Source organism: Maniola hyperantus, chromosome 10 (assembly GCF_902806685.2).
Source record: "Maniola hyperantus chromosome 10, iAphHyp1.2, whole genome shotgun sequence".
In the NCBI taxonomy this organism is placed as follows: domain Eukaryota; kingdom Metazoa; phylum Arthropoda; class Insecta; order Lepidoptera; family Nymphalidae; genus Maniola; species Maniola hyperantus.
The window spans coordinates 7274560-7302258 of record NC_048545.1 but is presented as its reverse complement, the minus strand read 5'-3'; the positions used below and the strand labels follow the sequence as shown (position 1 = coordinate 7302258).

The following is a 27699-nucleotide window of genomic DNA, read 5'->3' as shown; positions in this document are numbered from 1 at the left end:
ATGCCCGCGTTCACTTGGTTTACACAAATTTCAAACCCCTCTTTTGCGGATGTCTTTGTCATAATAGCCTATTTCCATATCTGCATGCCAAATTTCAGCCTGAACTGTCCAGTAGTTTGAGCTGTGCGTTGCTAGGTCAGTCAGTCAGTCAGTCCTTTCCTTTTATATAATTTAGATAAATAAATTTATATACCATGCTGGGTTCAAATAATTTTGCACGCCATACTTGGCAGGATGATTACCTAATTTTTAAGACCCCATGTAAATAATATACACGTACCTACCATATCTGCGCAAAATAATTAAATGATTATTATTAATGATTATGTACGATAAAATGCACGTTTAAAATTTTAAAGTAGGTAATTTGTGCTATTAGCAAGTAGGTACTTGTATCGCTTAATCAAGTTACTAATTCCGTAGTGCATAATAACTGCAGAGGTGGAACATTGTCAAAAAAGTTTATAAAAACACGCAGAGTTTCCAGAAGTTAATTTCCCTTGCAAACGGGGCCGTCGGCGTCGCTGGTGTAAAGTGAAAAGTTTACCGTCGGACAGCCAAAACTCAGTGCCGTAGAAATTTAGAAACAATTTTGTAGGTACCTAGGACAAAATTTATGCTGATTACGATTAAAGCACGGTAATATTATCATATTAAAGGTTGCTTTTTTAATCCTATAGTATGGTACCTACTGGCTGCCTGTGGGAACTGAAATATCAACTGCAAATTGCTAGGGTTTATTTTTTATTATATACTAGCGACCCGCCCCGGCTTCGCATGGGTGCAACGTAGATACTAATGTGGTGTCAAATATCTACTCGTGTGGTGTCAGTGAGGACGTTATTATAGGCGCCGCGGCACCGCCCGCCGCGCCTCTCCGTCTCGTTTTGTTGCGCGTTAGTTTTAATCTTACGATATTTCATATTATTATTTTAATTTTGTGATATCTCGTAAGATATTATTCTAAATTAAATGGTGTAAAGGGGAATTTTGGTCTAAATTGAATATTACAGATGAGCAACTATTTGATTTTCATAAGAATTCAATAGTGAAAACCGCATTAAAATCCGTTGCGTAGTTTTAAAGATCAACGCGTTCATACATACATACAGACGCGGGAAGCGACTTTATTTTATACTATGTAGAGATATATAGATCGTTGATTTTAACACTAAACCGTAAGTAAGTAAGTACCTATTCCTCATCAATTTTAATACATAATAATGTTATTTATAATTTTATCGTGAGCACGATTCGTGTAATATTGATAATAATATGATCCTTGAAATTTTATGGTAAACTAGGTACGGTTAAACATAAAAAACCATAATTTAAAACTACGTCTAATCACGTATAACTATGGAAATGTTGAATCGAATATCGAATTAAAATATTTTTTTTTACGGTACGTAGGTACCTGAAACCTACTTACCAGAAATTATTTTAAAGTTTTGCTATTAAATGATAAACACTATTATGAAATGATAACTAAAAAAAGCCATGATAGCCTAGTGGTTAAGGCGTCCACCTCCTAATCGGGAGGTCGGAGGTATGATCGCGGGCATGCAGTCTTTATGCGATCTAAGCAATTAAATATGACTTGCTTCGGTAAAGGAAAACACCGTGAAACCTATCGACCTATAACATGCTTGAGAGTTAATAATGTTTTGAAAGGTGTGTCAAATCTGCCAATCCGCACTTGGCCAGCGTGGCGGACTATGGCCTTTCTTATTTTGAGAGGAGCGGATAGCTAGAGGAGCGGAGGGTTTTGTAGAGCGTTGTCTCTGTCCCACAAAACATCACATAGGTATAAGTGACAGAGACAACGCTCTACAAAACCGGAATTTTATTGTATGTAGGTACAATATTTATTGCCCGCTACTGTACATTATTTCGTCATATTATCACGAACTGATGTTTAAATAACGGATATTATTAGAAATTTGCTTAATATAACCTATTCTTTCCCTTAAAGATCAGGATTACGACCTGCGTAGTTCAGAGGTAAAAAACGGATCACTAGAAACGCAACGCATAACGCACATAATTAACTGCGCAACACGGAAGTAAATATGGCAAAGCAAGCATTAAAACGCGCAGAAAAACGGTAGTCTGAAACTAAATGAACCGTAAAAACTATCAGACAGACAGACGCACACTTTGGCATTTATAATATTATAAGTAGTTTGGATATGGATTCTGTGGATATTCGCAACTCAGGCTGCTTATAGCTCGGTATTGCTCAAGATTTTAGGAAAAGTCTGCGTCTCAGGGATACTCATAACAAAATCACAAATACATCTTATCTTTTCTAAAAGACATTTATTACGTTTTCCCTTACTAAAGGCATAAAATCCTTATATAAGTATTTCCATTCCACAGCGTTCTTTTGCCCGGCTGAATGGCCACAATGTCGCCTTCTTCGCTTTGAACACGAACAATTTTCATTATCAGCCTATAAATCAATGATGAATCGTAGTATTATATTTGACAGAGACACATGTTATTTAAGCCGACATGATGAATGTGTTGTGTTCTATTATGTTCGCTGATAACAAATTGAGATTTAAATATACCTACCTATGTGTAGTGAATTTTGATGGATCGCAGTTGTAGTTTGTAGCTTGTTATTAGTCATTAGTGTATCATCGTACACTATTTACTATGATTATTATGTTATAATAACATTTTGTGTTGTAAGTACATTGAAGGTTTTATCAAAATAAGCGTTAGATTCGATAATTATTGTGATAATAATATAATAAAATCGGTTTTAAATACTGAATAGGTCAAGGCACGGTTTAGGCCAGAGTCGTATTTTCAGTATTAGGTAAATACCTACTATAGCGTGTATTTAGAGGTAATAAAATTAGTAGTAGGTATAACTATTTCCGAAAATGATAACTCGCAATAAACTTTAAACGGTCGGACTTTCCCGGTTCTACTCCCGTATAGGGATATGGAAAATTTAAAGAATACCTAAGAGAACTGCGATTGTTTTTACGCTTTTTGGTTAATACCACATAAATATACACGGGGAAATCTGTTGCTATACTTATAGTCAGCGATAGGTTGAGATGACAATCGAGGTATGAGGCGGGGGAACGCCTCGCACACCCGCACGTCACCCGCGCTCGTCCGCACCGGGTTAGCACGGGGGCTGTACGGGTGTACGGGGCATTCCCTCCCCGATTGCCATCTCGACCTGTTGCGTACTATAGGTATCTAATTTTGGATATTAGGTATGTGACATTTTCTTTTTTGGCTCTTATGTATCCTTCCTTCCATTGTAGCGCAAAATATGTGTAGGTACAAGTCATCACAGCAACGCATTTGCAATCAGTATGAATAGAAACGCGTAAAGGTTTCCAACGTTTCTCTACCGCGTGTGAATACGTCGCTTGGTAAGCCAAAGACGTCATATGTTATGTTTAGTATGACAATAATTATATCCGTCATGTATGACAAGGAGTGTAATATATTCAAACAAATCTCACCGGAAATGATCATGTCTCCACGGTCCGTGGTCCAGTAGTTGATTGAGGAAGGGTACGCTTCCGTGTGACATTCCAGAGTCACGTCCTGTCCGATATAGGCCCCTTCCAGTTGATTTGGTATCGACAACATCGGTGGAACTATGACAAATAGTTTGGATATAAATCCCCCTAGAGCTAAATATAACACTAATATTTTCCTTAATATTATTAATTCAATGACTCACTACACTTTCTTTAAAAATCAAATGCTTCAAATTCCATTACAAAGTATTTTTTTGACTTTAAATTTTAAAGTTGGGTAGGTATAAGACGGAATATAGACCCCAGTAGGTACGCCCGCACACCCCTCACGTTAATACGGTGCGGGCGAGCGCGAATAACGTGCGGGTGTGCGGGGCACCTCATACCTCGATTGCCATCTCGACCTTTCGCAAACTATAAGTACCTAAGTATATATTCTGATTCTGTTATTGAATCTGGGTAAAAATTGTTGCATGAATTATGAATACTATTAAACAACAATGGTAAACGTAGGACCGGCCCTAGTCAAAAGGTTTTTTTTAATATAGTAGTAATAAGAGAGGTAGGTACCTATTCTTGTTATTCTATACCTATCTCATCTGTTGAAGTCGTTAAAATTTTATTAAGTATGCATTAGTATTTAAAAAAATTAAGTATTTATTTTTAAGATTTACCAATACTATACTCACATTGAACCATGAGCATGATCCGTTTACTTATCGACGGAGGCACTCCATTGGACGCGATACACAAGTAGGCCCCCATGTGTAGTCGAGACACCTTTGTTATGGTAAGCGTCTCTCCATCCACCACGCTTACTGCCAATAAAAATAACATCAAACTTTATAGGGTACAGTGATGCCACATATAAAAGCTCTTATCTAACTCTAATAAAGAATTTTTGTGTTCGGCATTTTATCATAGCGAGAAGGATTTTTCAGATTCATTAAAGTATTATTTACCCTGAAATTTCTTGGCCCTGAGTCTATCAGTCATGTTTCAAAATTAATTTCAATGAGGAAGTTTCAGGGCAACTTTCGATAAAATTTTCGAAAAACGAAAAATAATACCCTACCTATATCTATATGATCTATGCTTTAAGTCAAGTCAATCCTTACGTTTCTTCCCCGATGCAAAATTAATTAATTACTTCTACTATAGTTCACAGATTTTGTGGCGAAGAAACATAAGGAAAACTGCAGTGCACGCTAGCTGTTACTCTTGATCTGTCATTGATTGACACGACTTAAACATTAAAGCATAGATCATAATATAGATATAGGTATTATTTTTCATTTTTAGTAGTGTTAGTATTTAAGCGCCATCTATGAAAATTTTATCGAACGTTGCCCTGAAACTTCCTCATTGAGAGAGGTTAAAAGAGTGTTGAATGTTAATTTTTTTTAATTCAGTTACAAGTTAGACCTTCCCCCCAATTGTGTAAGAATAACCATTTCATGGCTATCGCAATCGTCAAGAATTCTGCCCTTTGATTGGCTGTGAAAAAATGTAAACAGCGAATCAACCAATCAAAGGGCATAATTTCTTGACGATTGCGATAGCCATGAAATGGTTATTCTTACACAATTGGGGGGCTGGACTGCAATCTCACCTGGTGGTAAGTGTTGATGCAGTCTAAGATGGAAGCGGGTTAACCTGGAAGAGGTATGGCAGTTAAACCCACATCCCTTTGGTAAACATCCCTAAATCGCTTGGCGGCACGGCAGCAGTCAAAATCCCTACAAGAGACCTATGTCCAGCAGTGGATGTCTATAGGTTGATGACGATGATATTTCCAAACCCCTGCCGGGAATCGAATCCGGGATCTCCTCGAACCTGGCGCAGTGGCTTACCACTCTGGCGCTGTGGTCTTATTTATAAAAGACCACAGCGCTTACCACTGCCCCAGGGAGGTCGCCGAATTAATATTTAAAACAATAAGTGAGTTTCAAACTTACCGGATTCCCCATTGTAATTAAAGTCTTGTCCGTCCTCCCTCCTCCACATGACATAAGGTTCCGGATAGCCCGAGGCGCGACACACCAAGGTCACGTCGGTGGCTTCCCTCACCACCATATCCGTAGACGTCATGTTATCGATGATCGATGGGGGAACTGGACATATCGTTAAGTAATTACGATACTTGCTACATATTTCTATAATGCTTTCATTAAAATAATAGTAATCGAACTGTATAAAATAATAAGAGGTAGGTACATATTATATGATAAGTGGTATAGTTTGAATAGTTCTTTTCCTTCGCCGTATTTTCTGATATTGTAATATTATTGGAACTATTTAATAGGTCCTTAGATAAAAGCAGTGATAACCTATTGGTCAAGACTTCGGCCTGCTATCGGGGCTCGAGCGATTTGATCCTAGAAACGCAATTCAGATTTAAGCGCGCGTTATATATACCTACATAGTTTGCTTTAACGGTGAAGGATAACATCGTGAGGAAACCGGTACCGCAATAGGTATCTCAAGTCTTCATATTGCAGTTTGACAGCGTGGTGGACTATGACCTAAACTCTTTTTATTCTGAGAGGAGAAGACTATGGCTCAGTAGTGAGCCACTGATGGGTTGAGACAACGACGATGATGAATACTTTAAGAAGCATCGATGTATTAAGAAGTGTTTTTTTTTCAAATAGCTCAAACACAACGCTTCGATTCAACGGAAACTGCTGCTTCCGTTGAGTACCTACTCAACAGAAGCAGGTACGACGTATGCATTTAGTGTTCAGTTTGCACACTAAATGCGCATGTACGAGTGTTCTATTTGGAATACAAAGAAATATATCAAGCGCGTCACATACTGTGACGTAACAGATACCATTTTAATTTAGAACCACGAGGCATCGCCAATGTCTGGTTTGTCTGTCTGTCAAGATAACTTCAGGGTACTTTCCGTTGACCTAGAATCATGAAATTTGGCAGGTAGGTAGATCTTATAGCACACATGAGGGGGAAAATCTGAAAACCGTGAATTAATAGTTACATCACAAAAAAAATTAAATGTGTTCATGAACAAATAATTAGTATTTTCAACTTTTAAAATAAGATTACTATACCAAGTGGGGTATCATATGAAAGAGCTTTACTCATATAAAGTCATAATAGTTTTTGATTTATCGTGCAAAATGTCGGAAAAATACGACTATAGTACGGAACCCTCGGTACGCGACTCGCACTTGGCCGGACTTTTTTATTTTGGCTCACATTGGTAGTTAATCTCATTAAAGTGCACAAATAAGAGGAGAACGTTTAAAAACCATTTACATCAGCTATTCCACTAAGCTTTACGTCTATTTGGAAAGGCATAAAATACATAAAAGATATAAAGTAAATTGGCATTGAGGTCTATTCCAATATAGAATCTGTACAGTGGTAATCGTTTTAGGTACTTTATCTTTATATTTTAGCTTTGCATGGAACCATTTTTATTTTTGCAGCGATATAGGTTTAAATTTATGATAGAAATGAAGTAAAATCCTATCGGTCTTTCTTTATATTGTGTTTAAAACTTGACTATAAATTAACTTCGTAAGTGATGCACTCTTAAGATGGAAGCGCATTAACTGAAAAGCAGTTTGTATGCGGCATCGAATTGGAATGTTAAATCTCTTGTCGGTTTGTCTTCGTCGGTGTGGTAGAAACTAGGTACCTTTTAAGCCTCCAACTGAACCAGAGCCGAACTAATTATGAAATTATTTATTGATTCCTAAATTGAACTTATCGGGAATCGAATCCTGGAGACAGCACGCACCACTGCGTCAGAGAGGTCGTTAGGCAAAGCAGTTTTTTTTTTGTTTTTAAGCCATCACCATGGTAATTCTCATGGAAATGAATCAAGTTAGGAAGAAAGCCTTTTCTCGCCTAATCCATTGTTCTTTTAAGTTAAAATGAATCCTTCTAAATTGAAATGAAAAGTTTGAGATTCACAGACTATACCTACCTACTTTAACATTCAAATCAGGGTTTAACTCGCTTTGCGGACTTGGAGCAATAAAAATATTTTATTACTTTTATAAACTGAGTTCTCGATGTTCCTCAATTGTTTTAAATAGATAGCTAAATTCTACCCTATAGTCGTACAGCGTTATTAATATCACTTTAAAAAGTCATAAAGAAATTGTTCGATATTTACCTAAGTATGAAATAATTTTTGATGGTGAGAAATAATACTGGCATACCTACTAGATTGGAACATAAAAAAACTTGTTTTTCAAAATCTGTCTAGACAAGTATAATACCTACTATCTTTATGCATAATCTAAATAAACACTATCCACGGAAACAAGTTAATATAGCGCTCTTTCTGTTACGTAATCCCATACAAATGATAGAGGCAAACATTTTTTTGGCTTTATCATTTGTATGGGATTACGTAACAGAGATAGCGGTATACATACTTCTTTTCGCGGATAGGGTAAAGACAGAACTTTAAAAAAAACTGTATTCGGCATAAATATAGTATTACGCTTGTCTAGAGACATCATTTTCCAAAACAAGTCTTATTATTTATGGTGGTTCTATATTATTATCAGCGGTGTAGGGTGTTTTACCAGCTTTACCCACGCTAATTATATATAGGTATATTTTTACTTGCGTCATGGCGATAATAATATCCAATAATATAAGTTGTGTCACATGTTTACAAGACGTACAGGGATAATAAACCGCCCAAGTGCACGTGAAACTCGCCCACCAAAGGCGCCATTGATAGCTTACAAAGAACCATGATACTCGTACCTTATTAAGTATTCAGTTAAAGTTATCTACCGTCTCAGAAACAAATCCCTTTTATTTGGGGCCGCTAAATTGCTGATTTCTAAAAAATGTGCTAGTTAGAGATTTTTGAAAGTTTGGAAAGTTTGTAGAAATTTCTATCTACTCTAATTACTTACATAATACTAGCAGTTGCCCGCGACTTCGTCCGCGTAAAATTTCTGGTTTCTCATGAGATTAGAAATTTTCTTTACCTATTACGATTCATGAAATACAGCCCGCTTACAGACAGACGGACGTTTGTTGGAACCTAAAAAATCAGGTGTTGACCGACAGTTGACGGTCAACCGACGCGACGCGACGGTCGGATGGACGGAGTTAAATATTTTCCAGAAGTTTATCGTCAAGATTTTTTTATATAGGGTAGGTACATAATGATTTTGAGTTTATTTCGTGGTTTGACGACATATTTTAATGTAGATAACGGATACATGCCACGACTAATTTAGCGTTTTTTTGGGTCGATATTTCAACCCAATTGGACGGGTCACGCAGCACCGCAGTCCCGTCGTGACCACGACCCGTGCAATTGGGATGAAATATCGACAAATAAAAAACGCCAAATTAATCGTGGTATGTATCCGTTATCTACATTAAAATAGGTAGGTACATAGTTGAGATTATAATATTTGTGCCATGATACTCTCCTGCATTGTGCTGTGAATTAAAATGAACTCTAAATAATTTATTAAACTACTACTTATATTGATACAAACCTACAACTTGTAGATATCCTTTTCTGAAACGCATCGGGTCTGTGTTGACCTGGCACATGTACCATCCTCGGTCCACCTCTTCAACATTCTTGATGTGAAGGTACCACGAACGATGGTCGTTGTACGACAAGCTGATGCGTGGGTTCTGGGTTATTATGTTGTGATGGATGCTGAGGATTGTTTGAGTATCCATACGAACCCAGGCGACCTGGTAAACATTATTACATTTTGTTATACTTAAATGTTTTCATATTAGATTTAGGTTGAAAAATCCCTTAGAAACTCAAGGATTTCCTGTAATAAAATATGTCTATCTCTGGGATACAAGTTATCTCTGTACCATAATTTCATTAGTATTGGTGAAACGGATGGGCCGTGGTAAGTTAGCAGACAAACAGACATAATTAATATAGACAGATAGACACACTCACGCTTTTATAATATTAGCATAATATGGAATGGTACGGTATAATATGTATCTTCTACCAATGATTTTTCAAACACTTTTTTATTTTAAATAATACATTTTGTTTTCATAAGATTATTCTTTCACTAGTTTCTAACACAAAATTGCGCCACGTAATTTTAATTACGTGGCGCAATTTTCGTCTCTAAGTATGCGTGAATAAGTATAGGAATAAAGTAGGGCGCGCAATTTATATTTCGAACATGATTTTATAGATGATTTCGAACAAATTTTTTTTTCTCTCAAACAAGGAAAATAATATGAATTTGTTTGTTGTAGGTAAAAAATTGTAGTGTTTTTATTCAATTATGTAAACAAGAAACAACTCAAATTATTCTATCTATAAAAAAGACATTTTTGTTTCCTATTTTACTGATTGAAAAATGGCCTGGTTGTATAAGTCAATGAGAGTTCGTGCGAATATTTTCTAGGTTCCTTCTAACAATGTTGAATATTTAATGTAGAATTTATTACGTGTCCTGCATGAAGGAATTACGGGGAAGGGTGCATGTCCTTTAAAAATGTCTTAACCAAACATTCTGCCAAGTAAGTGGTACTGGTATTGAAGATATGTGGTGAAAAAATATTGTAATTCTATGTCGAAATCTTTTCCTTGTAAGTATATGGAATGTAATTTATTTTCACAATACATACCTACTTAATATTATAAATGCGAAAGTGAGTCTGTCTGCCGGCCTGTTAGCTCTTCACAGCCCATTCTTTAAACAGATTTTGACTCAATTTGGTACAGAGATAGGCTACTTTTTGTCCCGGAAAATTAAAGAGTTTCCACTGTGAAAAGCTAGCAGACAGACAGAGGTCTGTCTGTACCTATTTAGTAAAAATAATAAAACAAACTGTTTACCTTGAATCCTCTTAAGTTATCTACAACACACGCCAGTAGAGCGTCTTTGCCAACAGTGACCGTGACATTTGGTATTGGCTCAGCAAATCTCGGATACATAGATTCTGAAAAGAAACATCCATTAGATACCGTTGACAATAAACACAGAAGACAAATAAGTTTACTTATAATAAAACTTCCATAAAATACGCTTGCACTAAGAGCCAGCGCGTGCCAGACATTCGTTATTTTTAAAAACTGAAAGTTTCTCTGCGTGTTGTCCCTAACACTAGGAGGAAAGTTTGTTTGGATATTGTTTGGATAATGGTGGCTTTGGGAGATAACAGGTAAAAAATCTTACGTCAAAGCATACCTAAAGTCTAATTTCTTTATATTTTCTTCAGAATAGTATTAAAAATCACGTCATGTATTGCCAGAGACTTGGCCTTGGCCACTTGCCATGGCAACCCTCTGTCAGACACCCTTAAACTTTTTAAACTTCAAGGTTGTCTATTGTCTGTATAGTAATACAAAGAGAAACTTTCAGCTTTTATAAAATAACGAAGGTCTGGTACGCGCTGGCTCTCTCTCTATAAAATACGTTGATAAGATGGGTTGAGCGCGGACGTCTGAGTCAGCATTTGTTCACGTTAATTAAGCGAACGCGAGCGTAACCGTCAATCATGAAATTTTATATCCACCCTTTTAAGAGAAAATTTTTACTTTTCTTTGATTAATTGATTTTTTTAGGAATTAATTAATGATGTCAGGCAAATTTTCAGTTTAGTATAATAATTATTCTTCATTTTATCAAAGTTTTCAAGGTTTTAGTACATCAGCCCATTAGCTATTTGTCAGCATTAAAAATCTGATCAGAAATAATTGCTTTAGTAGGTAAATAAGGAGGAATTAAATTATCCGAAAAACTGCAACTATAGCTGAACATAGTTTACGTATTATCATACCTAAGTTCATTTTTAGGGTTCCGTACCTCAAAAAGAAAAACTGAACCCTTATAGAATCACTTTGTTGTCTGTCTGTCGGTCTGTCAAGAAACCTACAGGGTACTTCCCGTTGACCTAGAACCATGAAATTTGGCAGGTAGGTCTTATAGCAGACATTAGGGGAAAAATCTGAAAACCATGAATTTGTGGTTATATCACACAAAAAAAAATTAAATTGTGGTCATGAACTAAAATTAGTATTTTCAATATTCGAAGTGAGATAACTATATCAAGTCGGGTATCATATGAAATATCTTTACTTCTGCATTGCTAAAACAGATTTTTATTTATTTTTATGCATTATAGTTTTTGAATTACCTATCGTGCAATAAACTAATATATAAGTAGGTACCTACCTATGCTTTAGAGAATTCTCATCGGTATTCATATTGTTACTGACCCACTGAGTGAATACGCCGGAATGAGTGCGTGCACGCCTTTGATATATTAAAGCGCGAAATAATTACTCACAGAAAAAACGGTATACGGGATTTACCTAAAATTGAAAACGTCAACATTTATTTATCCAAAAAAACGTGGCATTCAAGTAATATAAAATGAAATTTAAACTACCGTAACACGTAAGTAAACTGGAGAAATTCAGATTCTTTATCTAATAAAAGAAACTACGGAGTAATAGCTGTTACGGATCCAAATCACGTAGCTATTGCACTCGCGTCCGCTCGTGTCATGTTCACAGGTTTAAGGACATGACGATCGCTGGGTGCCGGCGCGTCTGCCGTGCCGAGGGGTGCATGATTTATGCCCAGAATGCCACGACAAATAGCGGTTTGTCGTTGGTATCACTCTTTCCCTCGCGCTGCCAAAATAATATATCGCGCCCCTTAAAAAACCTTTTAAAAGTAGAGTGTCGGTAAACTACGCTTAAAATATAAAATCGCTTTGCAAATAAATCACGATTGTGCTGTTTAAATAAATAAGAATTAAGTTTTTGAACGGAATTCTTTAACCTTATTTCTAATTTTCAAGGGGAAAATTTTATCAATGATATTTTCGTATCTAAGGGCGCGATCAAATTTGGCGCACAGTGCCGCGCGGAGGAAGCGTGGGTGCAGCGCTGCGGCCGTGATGCTTTGTAAATCCATATAATTTCGAACGATGATAAATTGATGCGCGGCTGCAGCGTGGTTGTAGGGCTGCATTCACGTGTTTTTATTTACAGTACGCGGCAGAAAATAACGTACATCGACCTTTAGAAAGATGTAGCGGTTTTGCAGAGCATTGTCTCTGTCGTTGAGACCGACAAAACTTCACATAGGTATGAGTGACAGAGACAACGCTCTACAAAGCCGAAATGTCATTCTAAAGATACGGGATTCATTGGCTCCTAAGATACGGGATCTCCTAGTTCAGGAGCCAGGACTCCATTTAACTAAATTGTACAAAATTTAGGTAGTAATAAATAAATATTCATTCATTCATTCAAAGGTCGTTGTTCATTATTTTCTGCCGCGTACTGTATATGTATTTATGTACTAACCAGTGCAGCGCGGCCGCAGCGCTGCACTCACGCTGCTTCGGCGCGGCACTTTGTGGCAAATTTGAAGGCGCCCGTATTGTTGATTTTTTTAACGATAAAAAGAAACATGAATGAATAGGAAAGAAGCATGAATAGGTAGGTGGGTGCAATTTGTAGAGTAATATTTCGAAATGTCATATTCTTATATCAACGCAATTGTCCCACTTTCTTACTCACCTTTGTTTGATCAATACCTACCTAGTGCCTACTGGTTACGAGGACGCCTACTTTTTATGATGTAACTACAGGATAAACATTTTGTATAACAAATAACAAATAGGTAGATTTTGGTTTAAAAAAATCTGGTTACACCTAGCCAGACCAAACCACCACCGATCGATCCACCATCGATAGGTGTACCAAACTCGATACACCTATCGAGTTTGGTACCTTTCGCATGTGATATCTCAATATAAGAATTCTAAGAATACGAGATAAGAAAATAAATAAAAATAAAATATTGACTAGTAGGTATATTTGTGGTATGGTGGTATTTTAATTAATAGTAAGCACTAATCAGTTTTAGGGTACTTAACCCATCGAGCGTCCAACATCGCGCAAATTGTAATGCATTTAACTCAAAATTGTATGTGTGGTATTAAACAAAAAGGTACCTAAAGTAGCTATAGAAGACGTAAATCGTGTTTCATAAATCCATGCGATTATTCGAAATGAACTACAAGAATTTCTTCTAAAAAATAGGTCATTAGGTACTAAATAAATTAAATATTTTATTGATTATAGATACTTATATATTCTTTTGTACATGAAAAATATCAAATAAGATATTAATAAAGACAAGCTGAATTCGTCTGGTGGGATGCTTGACTAGTTACCACCCTGCCGGCAAAGCCGTGTCGCCAAGTAATTGAGTGCTCCGGTACGATGCCGTGTAGAAACCAAGGGGGTATTGGTTTAATAAAAACTGCAATACCCCTTCCAGATTAGCCCGCATCCATCCATTTTAGTTTCTCCTTAAGTACGATTATGGAGTATACCTATATATTAGTCTATTTTATAAGTATATTGGTATTATACATATTATTTAATACATGTATTAGTATGTATCAGTTATTTGAATGTATGTTTATTAGTATATTACACACCACCTGCAGTCTAATTTTCCTTATATTTTCCAATCTTTAAGGTTGCCTGGTAGAGATCGCTAATTAGCGATAAGGCCGCCTTTTGTATCTTCCTTCTGTCTGTGTTTTTTATTCTTTAATGTAATCCTTCTTATGGTTGTGCAAATAAAGTGTATTTATTATTATTACCAGTACACTAGCGGAAATGAAGATTTCTTATTAAAAAAGTGCTAAAATAGTTACCGATTAATTTATTTTGCTTACCTACTTACTTAGGACTGAACAGGTCTTAAGGCACTGGAAGCTAAATAAATAAACTCACCGTCAAAAACCTTTATAGGAGCTACTGATACTACATTCTCACCGCTGAGCAGTTCCCGACCTGCAATTAAATTTATGAATAACTAGCTGATGCCCGCGACTTCGTCCGCGTGGATTTACGTTTTTCAAAATCCTGCGGGAACTCTTTGATCTTCTGGGATCAAAAGTAGCCTATGTCCTTACCCGGTATGCAAGCTAGCACTGTACCAAATTTCGCCAAAATCGGTTGAACGGATGGGCCGTGAAAGGCTAGCAGACAGACAGACAGACAGACAGACAGACACACTTTCGCATTTATAATATTAGTATGGATGAAGAACATACCCAGCTATTACTGGCCGGCCTACAAATAGGTACAATATACTTATTGTCTTTCAAATAGAATGGTCTACTAAAATATTTTATAAGCAAATTTTTATAATAAAGAACTTAAAAACTACCTATTTAAAGTTTATATAAGTAAGTGGCGCTATTGAAAAGATACCAAGTTATAATATTATATACACTGGCTGAGCCACCCGGTTTCGCTTGGAGAAATTAGATATATAGGATATAGATAGGTGTTCTGGTTAAAGATACTATGGTATTGGTACTATGTTACTTCTGGGTAAAATCGATATTATATCCATACTAATATTATCAATGCGAAAGTGTGTCTGTCTGTCTGTCTGTCTGCTAACTTTTCATGGCCCATCCGTTTAACCGATTTCAATGGAATTTGGTACAGACTAAGTTACTTTTGATCCCGGAAAATTAAAGAAATCACACGGGATTTTAAAAACCTAAATCCACGTGGACGAAGTCGCGGGCATCATGTAGTAGTTTTATAATGGTGAAAGAATTATTAAAATTTTCGCTATTGGTGCCCAAATTGTTTGTTGTTGTGCTTACCGCTTAAAAATGAAAATAATGGTGTATCTACTAAGCACTGGATTGGATATTATTTGTTAACAAGAAGAGCTGCTTACTTACCTGGAAAAATTGTGAAGTTAGGAAACAAGTAGGTACCTAATGGCCCTATTTTAAAATAAGAGAATCTATCTTAAAATAAAAATATATATATTATGTCACCTTCCACTTAATGGTATCTACTACCATTACTTATAATAATAATATCTGTTATTTTTACAGGCTGTTAAAAGTTTTTATTATTTGATTACCCTACATGGAGTGAAGGCTTTTTTTTTCGTTTTATGAGAATAGTCGCAAAAATAGCTTAATAATTTAATTAGGTACAATGTTAACTAGTTGTTGTGTTCCGGAAGTGGACGTCTATCGGTTGATGATGATGATATTGAGTAGTACACGGTAATACGTAGTTAATAACATTTAAAAATCGCAACAATATACTTAGTTAATACAAATGTAGGTACAATTTCTTGAGGATATGTTTCCTGTTCCTTATTTCAACGATACGATTATGTTAAAATTAAAAAATACAGCTGGAAAAATGTACATTCCAATTTCCTAGGTTCATTATATTTCAACCGTCTACGAAACTGGTACAATTTTAATATGATTTATAAGCTGAAATGTAGTAAATAGCAGTTACTTTATTGTGTTAGAAACTTTACCATAATGCAGTCGGGGCGGCCTTAAATTCGTTATTCTGTGTTAAATAGAAACATTTACATAAAGCGGGTGTGCTTTCCTCCCTCATAATGTTTTATATTATGTACCTATCTACGGACTAAGTAGGACGATTTTGTTTGTAGCAATTTATCGTAAAAGATAAAATAAGTATTGGTAGGTTTTTGAGCTGTCACTCAAACTCAAATATATATTGATCTGAGGTGAGCTATTTACGAGGCACAAAAATGTTCACTATTGAGCTAAAGAAAATTGAAAAAACCTTTTTAAAATTGCGTACCCGAAGGCTGAGGATGCTCACAGGAGCCTATTACTAAGCCTCCGCTGTCCATCCGTCTGTCTGTCTGCCAGCGGGTTGTATCCCATGAACCGCCATAGCTAGAGACTAGAAATTTTCACATATTGTGTATTTCTATTGTTGCTGAATGAAATCGGACTACGCGTTAATAAATTACAACTCAGTATACATTTTAACTTTCATCCCCTCTCCTACGGGAACCATGCTGAATTTCGGGATAAAAAGTATCCTATATTCTTCCTCATAGTATGACCTCAAATCGTACCAAGTTTGATTGGAATCCATTCAGTAGTTTCAGCGTGTTGCGCGGCCGTGATACAGACAGACAGACAGACAGACAGACAGATAGACAGACAGACAGACAGACAGACAGATAGACAGACAGACAGACAGACAGACAAAAATGAAAAAAATTACAGTTTTGGGTTCAGTATCGATTATAGAGTGCCCTCGAAAAAAATTTTTCAAAATATCTTCAATGTACAGAATTTGACCTGTTACAGTTTTATTATAAGTATTGATTTTTACTACGGACGAGGGTGATAACAAATAGGCACCATCAAAATTTCTATTATTTGTGTTCTGTCTATAGAACAGAATCCGAAATAATTGCATCGCAATGTCAGATAATTTTACTCAGTGAACGCACTGTTCAATGAGCGTGCTATTAGTCCGTCAATAGTACTTTTAACTACTTACCTACATTTGAGCTTGGATGGGGCACGGGCACGCCACGGTATGGTCTAGCACTTCGAAGAAAAATGAGTAGATAAGAACCTACATGAATTAAGTAGGTACATCATAATTTATTATTTTCTAATTTTTTTTATGTTTTTTGCAGTTAGAGTCTGAGTATGGCGCAGTCTAAACCGTTTACTAAGTAAATCGTAATAAGAAAACCGTTTCTTTATCACACTTTTTCTGTAACAGTACCAAATTTTCGTATATAGCATGTAATAATAAACGCAATAAACACTGTAATAAATTATTTCATAATTGGCTGCGTCATTTCATACGTTAAGTAGAAATGGTTTTGTTCAACATATACCATTACGAGCAGCGTTGACAGCCCCTCTTCACGACAGGGCTGTTCCATTAAAGACAGGCGGTTGAATAATTGATAGATATTCACCACGATCGCTAGATGCGGTACTACTTTACGTTATGACTTTGTTAAACCTGAAACAGATTTAAAGTATATTTAAGTTCTAGTTTCCTTGTGTTTTTCTTCTTTTTTGTGTGCATAAAGTTTTCTATCCATCTATTCTATGTATACAACAATACGAAGTCTCACAGAGCGCTCGCGTAAATGTGTATGAATTGGTCTAACTACACGGATGCGCTTTAAAATTGCGTAGAAAAATGCGTCATGTAAGCTGCCGAAGCAATTTAAGCAATATATTCTTGTAAATATATACTTTTTTTCTCTTTTTTTTTGTAAACGAAATTATTTATTTATTTTTAGATTCAAATGAAAATACAATAAACAAAAATACCAAACTTATTCTAGAACATAAAAATTACAGATCGAAAATATGTACGCATAGTATTAATTTATATTAAAGTTGCGCGTGTTGCGTGTGCATTGCAAACGAGGAAGAACCTCCACTAGAGTTACCTCCACTATTGCTACCTTGACCTGTCGCATACTATAGTTACGACTTTAAGTCGAACTACAGCTTGCACCGAACATTGACATATTGAAACATTACTACTTTAAGAGGTGTTGATAGAGCCCCAGTAATTATATTCTCTTCTCTATTATGTGCTACAATTCCTTGTAAACTATCTTCTACGAGCCCTGTTGGACTAGTTTCCGTCGCACGTTGTGTGTGTATGTGAAGTGTAAGCTGTGTACCTACCTACTTCACAAAATTGCAATGTACGCTGTATTTAATTAAATGAGTGTAATAAACTCCACTGGACATTTTTCGGTTGCCTGTAATGAGAGTTGTCATCTCGTACATTAAGTGGAATCGGTTTTTTGCTCAACATCACATAACGAGGGGTGTTGACAGCCCCTCTCTGCGACAAGGTTGTTCCATTATAAGCAGCGGTTGAATAATTGACATAATTTTGAAGGCGGGATGCATTATGGCTACGCGTAGAATTTATGATTTTAGTATTTAAAGTTCCCCGAACTTAATGATAATTAATCGTTTTTTCAAACGTTTCTTTAGGGTAGGTATATTTAGAAGTAGTCATTAATCTGTTTAATATGGAGTGGAAGCAACAGTTTTTTTTATCGAAGAGAATACAAAACAAAACACTTTATTGGAAACTAGATGATGCTCTCGACTTCATCCGCGTGGATTTAGGTTTTAAGAATCCCGTTGGAACTCTTTGATTTTCTGGCATTAAAAGTAGCCTATATACCTCTCCGGGATGAAATATTATCGCTGTACCAAATATGCCCACGACTTCGGTCACATGCATTAAGGATTTTTGAAAATCCAGTGGGAACTCCTTAAGTTTCCAGGATAAAAAGTAACCTATACCTATTTGATTGCAAGCCTTCGGAATGCAAGCTATCTCGTCAGTATCAGTTAAATGAAAAAGGAATAAATAGTAAACACACTTTCAAATTTATAATATTGGTATGGATAATAGCCCTGATTAAATATTTTAGGGAATCTGTGATTTATACTTACTAATAAGTTATGCTGTTTTAATTACTTTGATATGTTGAACATATCAAAGTAATTAAAACAGCATTATGAAATTTCGGCCAAAACCCTGCTATAGACTGCACCAAGACTTTCAAGATGGAAAATAATAAAAACACTACGAAACTATTATGAAGAAACTTTTCGCAACTTTGAGCTAAAAATGTATTTTCATAATTTTAAAAGTGATGAAGTAAGAGTCAGACGTGATGCTCAGTAAATATTATGATACCAGTCTTATTATTTACCGATAAAAATTGATAACAATGATGTTGAATTTATATACCAGTAATAGTATCAATAATAACTTGTATCAATAAAAACTAATTTGTATTTATACTGATACTAATTATTATCACTCGGGGAAACTGGAAATTCTTTTCAGAATTTCAGAAAAAGAATTTTCAGAATCGGATCTTTAGCTCCGGAGATTACACTCCCTACATCCAAAGTAACGAACTTTACCTCTTTCTATTAGTGTAGATGGTACCACGAAATTCGCATTAGGTACTTATTGACTGTCTGATTTGAAGGATTGAGATTGGGTTGTAAGATAATTAGATTGGTTGCATTTTTCCGGTAGTTGCAATTGCCTCGCTGGACCTACTTATATCCAAGTTTATGTTCTGTGTTCATTGAGTAAAACCTTCTATGAATTGCATATCAGTAAATAAATAGTTCATAAGGTCTTAAGTTCGCAAGTCCGTGAGTGTTATTGACTTGAAGTCACTCTGAGTCAACATTCAACTTCCCCGACCGAGGTAAATAACATCGTAAGTGTATTGGTTATTGGGTACCTATTTATTAGTACTAGAAAATGAATGATTATGAAATGATAACGGTAGATATTTTTTTAAAGCAATCTATAAAGATAAATAATATCCTTAGATTGTTTTCCTTATTTCTTGTTACTTAAGTACTAACTACAAGAATGCTCGTGGTAATACTGTTTCTAGGATCAACAAGATTATTTACTGTAATCCGCTAGAATCAGGTAGGTTAGTTTAGTGTTACTGTTATAATTATTATAATAAGTGCACGGTGTATCGCTTATGAGCGCGAACTTGCCAACAAACTGCCATGCAGTTTGGCGAGACCAAGCTCATATAACTGAATTTGTTTGTGCATTTAATAAATAAATGAATATAAATAAAAAAAAGATATATCTGTATCCGCCAATAGGTAACCAACTTTTTGTCGCGATTTTCCACTTAGAAATTCTTTGATTTTCCGGAACAAGATTTAGCTAATATCCATCCCCGGAGTACAATCTATCTTTGCACCAAACGTCAAAATTGGACAATCGCATAGTAACGATTGAATCGCACGACTTTATTGATTTAGCAATACGTTGCCCACGCTGCAGCGTGTACGACACTGCAGCAGGGCCGAAGGGTGAAAGAGTGGGAAGGATCCTAGATTGCCTCCTAAACATGTCGTGTGTATAAGGTCATTCTAGGTTGGATCCTAGATCGCCTCTTAGATCGGCCGACAGGAGCAGATATGCATCCGATATTCTTTAAGATTGTAGCAACCGCCCTACCGATGCCGACCTGCACGTGTGCGGGGACCACTAGATTGCTCTAATCTAGCTGCATCCTAAATCGGCCCTGCCGCAGTGTCGTGAGTAGAACGCTTTAGAAAGAGTGTGAATCATTTACATTGTTTGAATTGATTTAAAAGATGATTCAGAGTATTTCGTTGATCGTGATTGAATTATTGAGTCGTTTCTCTTCTATAAATAACAGTATAAAACAAAGTCTGCAATCCGCGTTTGTCTGTGTAATCGTTTGTGATTTGTATTTTGAGTTAATTTCAATACGATTTTCATTATATTTTACAACATTTAATGAGGAACATAATGTAATATATCCATCCATACTAATATTACAAATGCGAAAGTGTGTCTGTCTGCTAGCCTTTTATGGTCCAACAGTTTAACCGATTTTGATGAAATTCAGTACAGAATTAGCTTACATCCCGGGGATCCCCGGGATGTAAGCTATTCTGTACTAAATTTCATCAAAATTGCTTAAACTGTTAGGCCGTGAAAAGCTAGCAGACAGACAGACAAAGTACAGACAGTACAGATAATTTTTTCTGTAAATAAAGTTAATACTGAATCACAACCCACAGCGGGTATTCATATTGAAATGCTCTTTCCAATATGAATAATGCGTCGCCCTTATAAACGATTCTCCTAGCTCGGCCGGGCTCCTACCGAGTTACGTGACTTAAATGAATAACAATTCATCAATCAGTGGGTTATTATGAGTGAGAATAAATGCTTTTTTTAGTTATGCCTTAGATTTTTTCACTCATCTCTGTTATATCTATTTATATAAAATGAAAAGCTGACTGACTGACTGATCTATCAACGCACAGCTCAAACTACTAGACGGAACTGGCTATTTGACAAGCTGTTATGACGCGGACGTAGACATCCGCTAAGAAAGGATTTTTGAAAATTCAACCCCTATGGGGGAAAACAAGGGGTTTGACATTTGTGTAGTCCACGTGGACGAAGTCGCGAGAATAAACTAGTTACGTATATGTATATCTGTAAACCAGTTAAGTTATCTAGAAGTCGCTTGTGTGAAAATCCAGACCTAAAAATACCCAGTCTATAGTAATTCGAGAGTGTATCTGATTGTTACTTCATTACGTCTCCACGTGTCTACCTATTTCAACAAAAAGTGCAAACGTAGCTTGAATCCTGGAGAGCCAACAGGGATTAGTCAGGATGATGGCAGGAGACCTGATGGATTGACGCTGGTTCCTTGGAAACGGGGACGGTTCCTAATGTGGGATGCATTGCAATTACTAGACGCAACGTGGGTTCGTATATTGACACCGTGTCTTATCAGGGAGACAGCATCAAGGCCAGGAGCCGCGGCAGAATTAGCTGAAAATGGTAAACGGCGAAAGTATGCCTCTCTTGGCAAGCGTTGCATTTTGTTCCATTTGCCGTGGAGACCCTGTTTGACCGTGGACCGACCCTGTCTTAGTGCTAAAAAGTTTTTTTCTTTTCAATTATATTTAAAGTTGTCTACAAGTCTTATACTTGAATATATTGGTAAAATAAAAAGCGACTCTAACTCAATTGACGCTCTGGTTTTATAGTCAGTCAGAAATGTATCAGAGAGTTTGTGAATTGAGTTCGGATTTGATAGAAGTAGTTTGCACTTTCTCGTATATTGTTCTGTATTACCATTGTATTATAATATAGAAATAGATTTTCAGTATAATAAGTATTATCTAATAATTTAGTATGATCAACAATCTATAACATTCTTGATATTTTTAACCGACTTCAAAAAAAGGAGGAGGTTCTCAATTCGTCGGAATCTTTTTTTTTTTAAAACAGAAATAGAGAATTTCATTTTGTCTTTTACACGCTGTATACTACTTAGTTACTTACTTACTTATTGTAGGTGATACACATGATATTATGATTTATACCATTATTAGCTGCAAGAAAAGGCAAATCTAGAAGAACACGTTTTCCTCGTTATTTGGTCCAAAAAATCCGAATATAAACACTTTCAGTCAAACAATTTTGTATGAGGATAAGCTTTTATTTAATGCTTCTCTTGTTTATACCTACCTGATGTACAAAAATAAAGTATTATCCTACTTTCCCTGATGTTATTCAGAAAATGTTGTAGGGTATTTAAGAGCATATCTACTTATACAAAAAATAATTAGTTTAAAGCAAAAAAAATATTATTTTTAGAAGACTGAAATACTTACCTATGTATAATACTTTCACGAAGATGTAGGTAGGCACCTATGTTGACAAAATTTACGTGAATAACGTGGAAATTTCAACTAAGTAACTTCCTCCTTGAATTTATAAGTTTACAGCAACATAATAATTTATTCCATTAGTAAAACTAACCTAAGTAGCTATTGTGTGGAATAAAAACAACATACATTGTTGTTTTCATATTCCACACAATTGTTGTTGCTTGTTGTTTTGTTTCCTCGGCTTTCTTACGGGTATAACTATAAAAGATTACTCAGCTTTATTTATCGCAATAATGGAATACATCCATAACTGTCACTGCAGAGATGCCAGCGGATATCCGCGGATGACTCACAGATCGACCCCTGTCCGTTTTGTTTGTCTTCCTTCCCCTTGTTAACAGAATTATGTTAAAGAAATACGAGAGCTTCTTATCCCGAACCCTCTGAATAAATCTTACTTTCCAAGAATTCTTCCATCTCGGAGTGGAATCGTCATCTCTTAGTTATACTTACTTAATTTGGCTCACCTTTATTTTACCCTCGTAATGTTTATGAAATTAAATTTTACGGACTCTAATTAAAATAACCGAGTTGGCTTGAACGTTGAGAACTTTAAATTAGAGCTTTCTTTTGGAAAGATTTGCCATTATATTTTTGCACAGTTTATCATTAATTATACATTTAATATAGAGTAAATATACTTACTTATAACAGTAGATATAGCCACAATTTGTTATCCAACTTTGATGTTTAAGAAAAACGTTTGCAAGCAGAAACTTGATATGAATGATTTTAAGATGGTAGGTAAGTACCCAGATGCTATTCTACTATGCTTTTGCTAAAAGAGTGACGCCAAGATAGTTGCCGAAAAAATATCCAATAAAGCACCTTCCTCTTTTTTTAAATTTATTATCAACATACCTACAAGAAAAATTACATATAATAAATACCACGCATTGTAAACTACAAAGGTTTGACCCTCAATGCGTACGTCTGCGTTAAAACACAGACATGAATAAAACCGTTTAATTGTTTTGTATATTATAAGACAACACAGTAAAATATCGCAACATAAATATTTTCCCAATCAATAGGAACTTTTTCACAAGTTGCGGGCAAACTCAATAAAAATGCTAATTGCATTCTCTGCTCACCTGTCGTACTGCTGCAGGCTGTCAATAACGTTATCCATATCACACAATATAAATGTATAAAAAAAGTCATTTTTGGTAGGCATATAAAACGGGGTCGCAGTGAAAATGTTTGAGGCCGAAGTTCACCTATGCTCGCGGAAGTATGCAGGATCATGCAGAAGGGCGGCGGGCGCGCGTGCCATCGCTAGGCGGCTCGCGGAAGCACTGCCGCGGGGCGCAAGCCGGCTCTACGCCGCGCTAACTACCCCAGCCGGATAAGCAAGGGCGAGAAAACCGGGAACAAGCAGACAAACCGTCTCGCTAGCCTTTATAACCTGCCCCGAATAATGGGCATAATAAAATAAGACAAAAGACGAATAACGAACGAGATCCCCGCTCACACCCGCCACTCTTCTAGGCAGCTAGCTGTCAAATTATTTGAAAGCGAAATGCATAATCTGAATAATAAACGGATGTGGATTCGGTGAATTTCGGTATGACAGTCCAGCTGAAATAACCTATTTGGTAGGTATGCACATTTTGTTCTTGTTTCTGGAGCCTGAAGAATATGTGAATGCCATAGCCAATAATCCTCAATTTCACTCTTTTAATTATTGTCTTATCTTTTATTGCTTGCGATTTTTTTTCTAAACTTTAAATTTATTCAGACTTCTCCTCATTTTTGATTTGATCACGTACAGCAACTGTAAGCATAGCTCTCTTCATTAGTTGCTGATCAAGTTTATTTATAAGTAGCAAACATAGGTAGCAAACGTACCTATGTATTGTATTCAAGCGTAATCAAAAATATCACAATTAAAACATATCTCATGCTCATAGTCAGAATACGCACATCGTTTTACTGTGTGTAATTGCGTGAATTATTTTGGTCCGGTCAGCTTCCTCATTAAACATAACATACTCATACTCGGTAGTTAGTTTAGGTATGTGTGGAATTAAAATCTCATTAGTTAATGACATCAAATGATAATCATCCTTACATTATTGTTTTATGGAAATGATCTGGGTTCAAACTTCGAGCTATTTATGACCGGCCACAGAATATTATAATTAATGGTTATATATTACAGCGCTTATTATAGTGGTTAAGAATTTAGTCTTTTATTCGGGTGGTTCGGGGTTCGATCCTGCGCATGCACCTCTAAATTTTCGGACTTACACCTACTTTAATGGTGAACGCAAAACTTTGTAAGGAAACCTGCATGCCTGAGAGTTGCCTGACAGTTTAAAATCTGGGAATCCGCACTTGGTGAGCGTAGTGGATGTTTTTGTAGTCCACGCGGACGTCGCGAGCATAAGCTAGTTGAAAATAAATTGATACTGAACTTAAAAATAATTTGATAATATTGAAGAACTTGATTTTCCGGGATAAAAAGTAGCCTACATTCATATCCGGGATGCAAGTAATCCCTGTACCAAATAAATATTGATCTCCGCGACTTCATGATTTTCCGAGACTTGTTTGTCCCCGGGATATAAGCCAACTCTGTACCAAATGTCATCAAAATTGGTTGAACGGATGGGCCGTGAAAAACTGGCAGACAGACAGACCGACAGACACACTTTCGCACCTATAATCATCATCGTTAGTGGATATGGACTTTACAAATTGAAAATAGGTAGGTAAGTAGATATAATAAAATCTGATGAAACAATTTTTGTTTTTATTCACTTGCTATTCATATAAAACATTTTGTTGCCATTTGAATATTTTTTAAAAGCTTTCTCGCTACATTAATACTCGTTGAGTTTTTGACATAAAATACAGATTGAGCACCTCTTTGCGATACTGAGGTTACAGTAGTAGGTAGGTACAAATGAAATGTATAGTTTTTGGATTTTATTTTTAGTAGCTGACCCGGCGAACTTCGTTCCACCGAACAGTCGATTTTTTTTTTAAATTTTTCTCTACGTAAGAACCATCCTCGTACTTCAAGGAATATTATAAAAAAAGAATTAGCGAAATCGTTTCAGCTGTTCTCGAGATTTGCGATCAGCAACACATTTAGCGATTCTTTTTTATATATAGAAAGATGGTTAGTTTCATATTGAACCTCAATCGTCATGCTTTGGCATCGCAGCATTACTTACGCCCAAAATGGTGCATTAAAAAATTTAACCAGATTCAAATTGAATCAAATTGTCCATATGAAGCTGCAAAATGACCGTATACATGTGACTCAAACATGTACGAAAGTGCAGAGTTATTGTTGTACCTACCACGAACGGAACTGCTTACAACGGTCCTAGACTCGACACTAAAGACGTTCTCAGCACAGTGTTGTATAAGACCATTGCTATTATGCTCTTCTTAAGTGTAACTGTGCCCTGAGAGCTCTTATCTGGGAGCAGGAAAACATCAAGGTTATCAGCTTGTGCCAAGTGTTCTCAGAATATTTCGATAACGTTGTTATTCATTTGTCCTTGCTTTTGTTATTTTAGAAAGGTGGAAACATGAATTTCGAGTTTAATTTATAAAATTCCTTTTATGTCTGCATGAATTTCTTTTGACAAATTATTTTTTGTTTGAATTTAAGATGAGGGCAAGGCATCTAGTTTGTAAAAGGTACAACTAGATGACGCTCGCAACTTCGTCCACGTGGATTTAGGTTTTTGAACGTGGGAACTCTAAGATTTTCCGATGTCCGTCCTCGAGATGCATAGCTGTATTTCTGTACCAAATTTCGTCAAAATTGATTAAGCTGACGGGCCGTGAAAAGGTAGCAGATAGATAGATAGACAGACAAACTTTGTTTTTTATAATACACATGTAGTATGAGTTATTATCTCATTGATTATTATCAGGGGCCAGGACCTAAACTTTTTCGCGGGAATACGATACCACTTTGAAGTAAGTACTCAGAGTTCTTAGGGCTCGATCCAAGAGATGGTCCCAAAATTTTGGCAACCGAAACTGGGCCAAAGCTGTGTGTGTGTAAGCAAGTTATTGGATACGACATGAAAATTTATGAAGTATACAGCTTTTTTTCTGAGCGGTGTGTGCTTTGATCAAGTAATGGCTTGAAGTCAGCCGGCGGGTCGCCGCCTGGCCGTCGCGTCGCTCCCGCTTCGTAGTTTATCGACCTCAGAATGTAGGATAACGACGTTTGTTACGACCATCGTCTCTATAACGTAGTTGTAGAGCAATGGGTGCGCTTAAAATAATTGCCAGTTGTTACTTGACAAAGTTGTGGAACCATGAGAGTAATTTTGCAAACTGACACGAATCAGTTTATTTAACTGCAGAACTTGCATGTCTTATTACCTATTCGTTGCGCCTGGTACGCTCTTACCAAAGCTCTACAAAGCACTGTTAAGACAGTCAAGGAAAATATTAAACCAAAAATAGGTAGGTACCTACTTATTGTATATGGAAAATTCAAGTACCAGTTGATGAATTGCAGTTTAAGTATTCTAAAATATATTCAGCTCAAGGACGTGTTTCCAACTTCATGCTCGATCATCATTAGTAGAAAAGCGCTCATGTAGTAGGTACGTGACTACTCCACAATTTCCGTGATTTGCGCCCGATTTGGCAAGAGATTTGTCAAACCATTGTCAAACGAATAAAGTGAACCGACCATTCTACTATGCACTTTTACACCTTTCCTTCAAACTAAAAAATATTATAAAGTTTTTTTTTGGTAGTAACTTAATAATCTATTAAATCACCATTAGCACAACGCTCAGTATCTATGTGACTTCAAAGCGGAATTTTGTGGTTTAGTTGCACCGGCAAAGATAAGATTTGCGAAAGTGATTAACTTAAATGAAATTGGTAGATACATAACAATGGGCGATGAGTTTGGTGATGATGATTACAACTAGAGTAAGCAGTGCATTTATGCCTATATAACTTGCATGCCTCTGCACGCCACGTTTCAGTGACGACGATCAACGCTACATTACGGCCGTTATATTGTGCCCTGTGCTGTGTACCACCCTCCAAGAAAAGC

The 27699-nt window shown here is 36.1% G+C and overlaps 1 protein-coding gene across 4 annotated transcripts in view; it reads right to left on the bottom strand.

The window, feature by feature from the left end:
• The window catches only part of LOC117986054 (lachesin-like), a 31787-nt gene extending 7788 nt beyond the window's left edge, over positions 1 to 23999 (bottom strand). Inside the window, exons 1-7 of one of the 4 annotated variants that reach the window (XM_069501190.1) lie at positions 23744 to 23999; positions 14287 to 14346; positions 10357 to 10460; positions 9026 to 9233; positions 5477 to 5632; positions 4208 to 4336; positions 3498 to 3635 (exon numbers count right to left, since the gene is read on the bottom strand). In XM_069501190.1, coding sequence (XP_069357291.1) covers positions 3498 to 3635; positions 4208 to 4336; positions 5477 to 5632; positions 9026 to 9233; positions 10357 to 10460; positions 14287 to 14346; positions 23744 to 23897 — 949 coding nt within the window. In that variant the 5' untranslated portion in view covers positions 23898 to 23999. The remainder of the gene's footprint in view (positions 1 to 3497; positions 3636 to 4207; positions 4337 to 5476; positions 5633 to 9025; positions 9234 to 10356; positions 10461 to 14286; positions 14347 to 23743) is intronic. The other 3 variants (XM_069501187.1, XM_069501188.1, XM_069501189.1) reach the window with 3 other exon arrangements.
• Positions 24000 to 27699: the final 3700 nt, after the last annotated feature.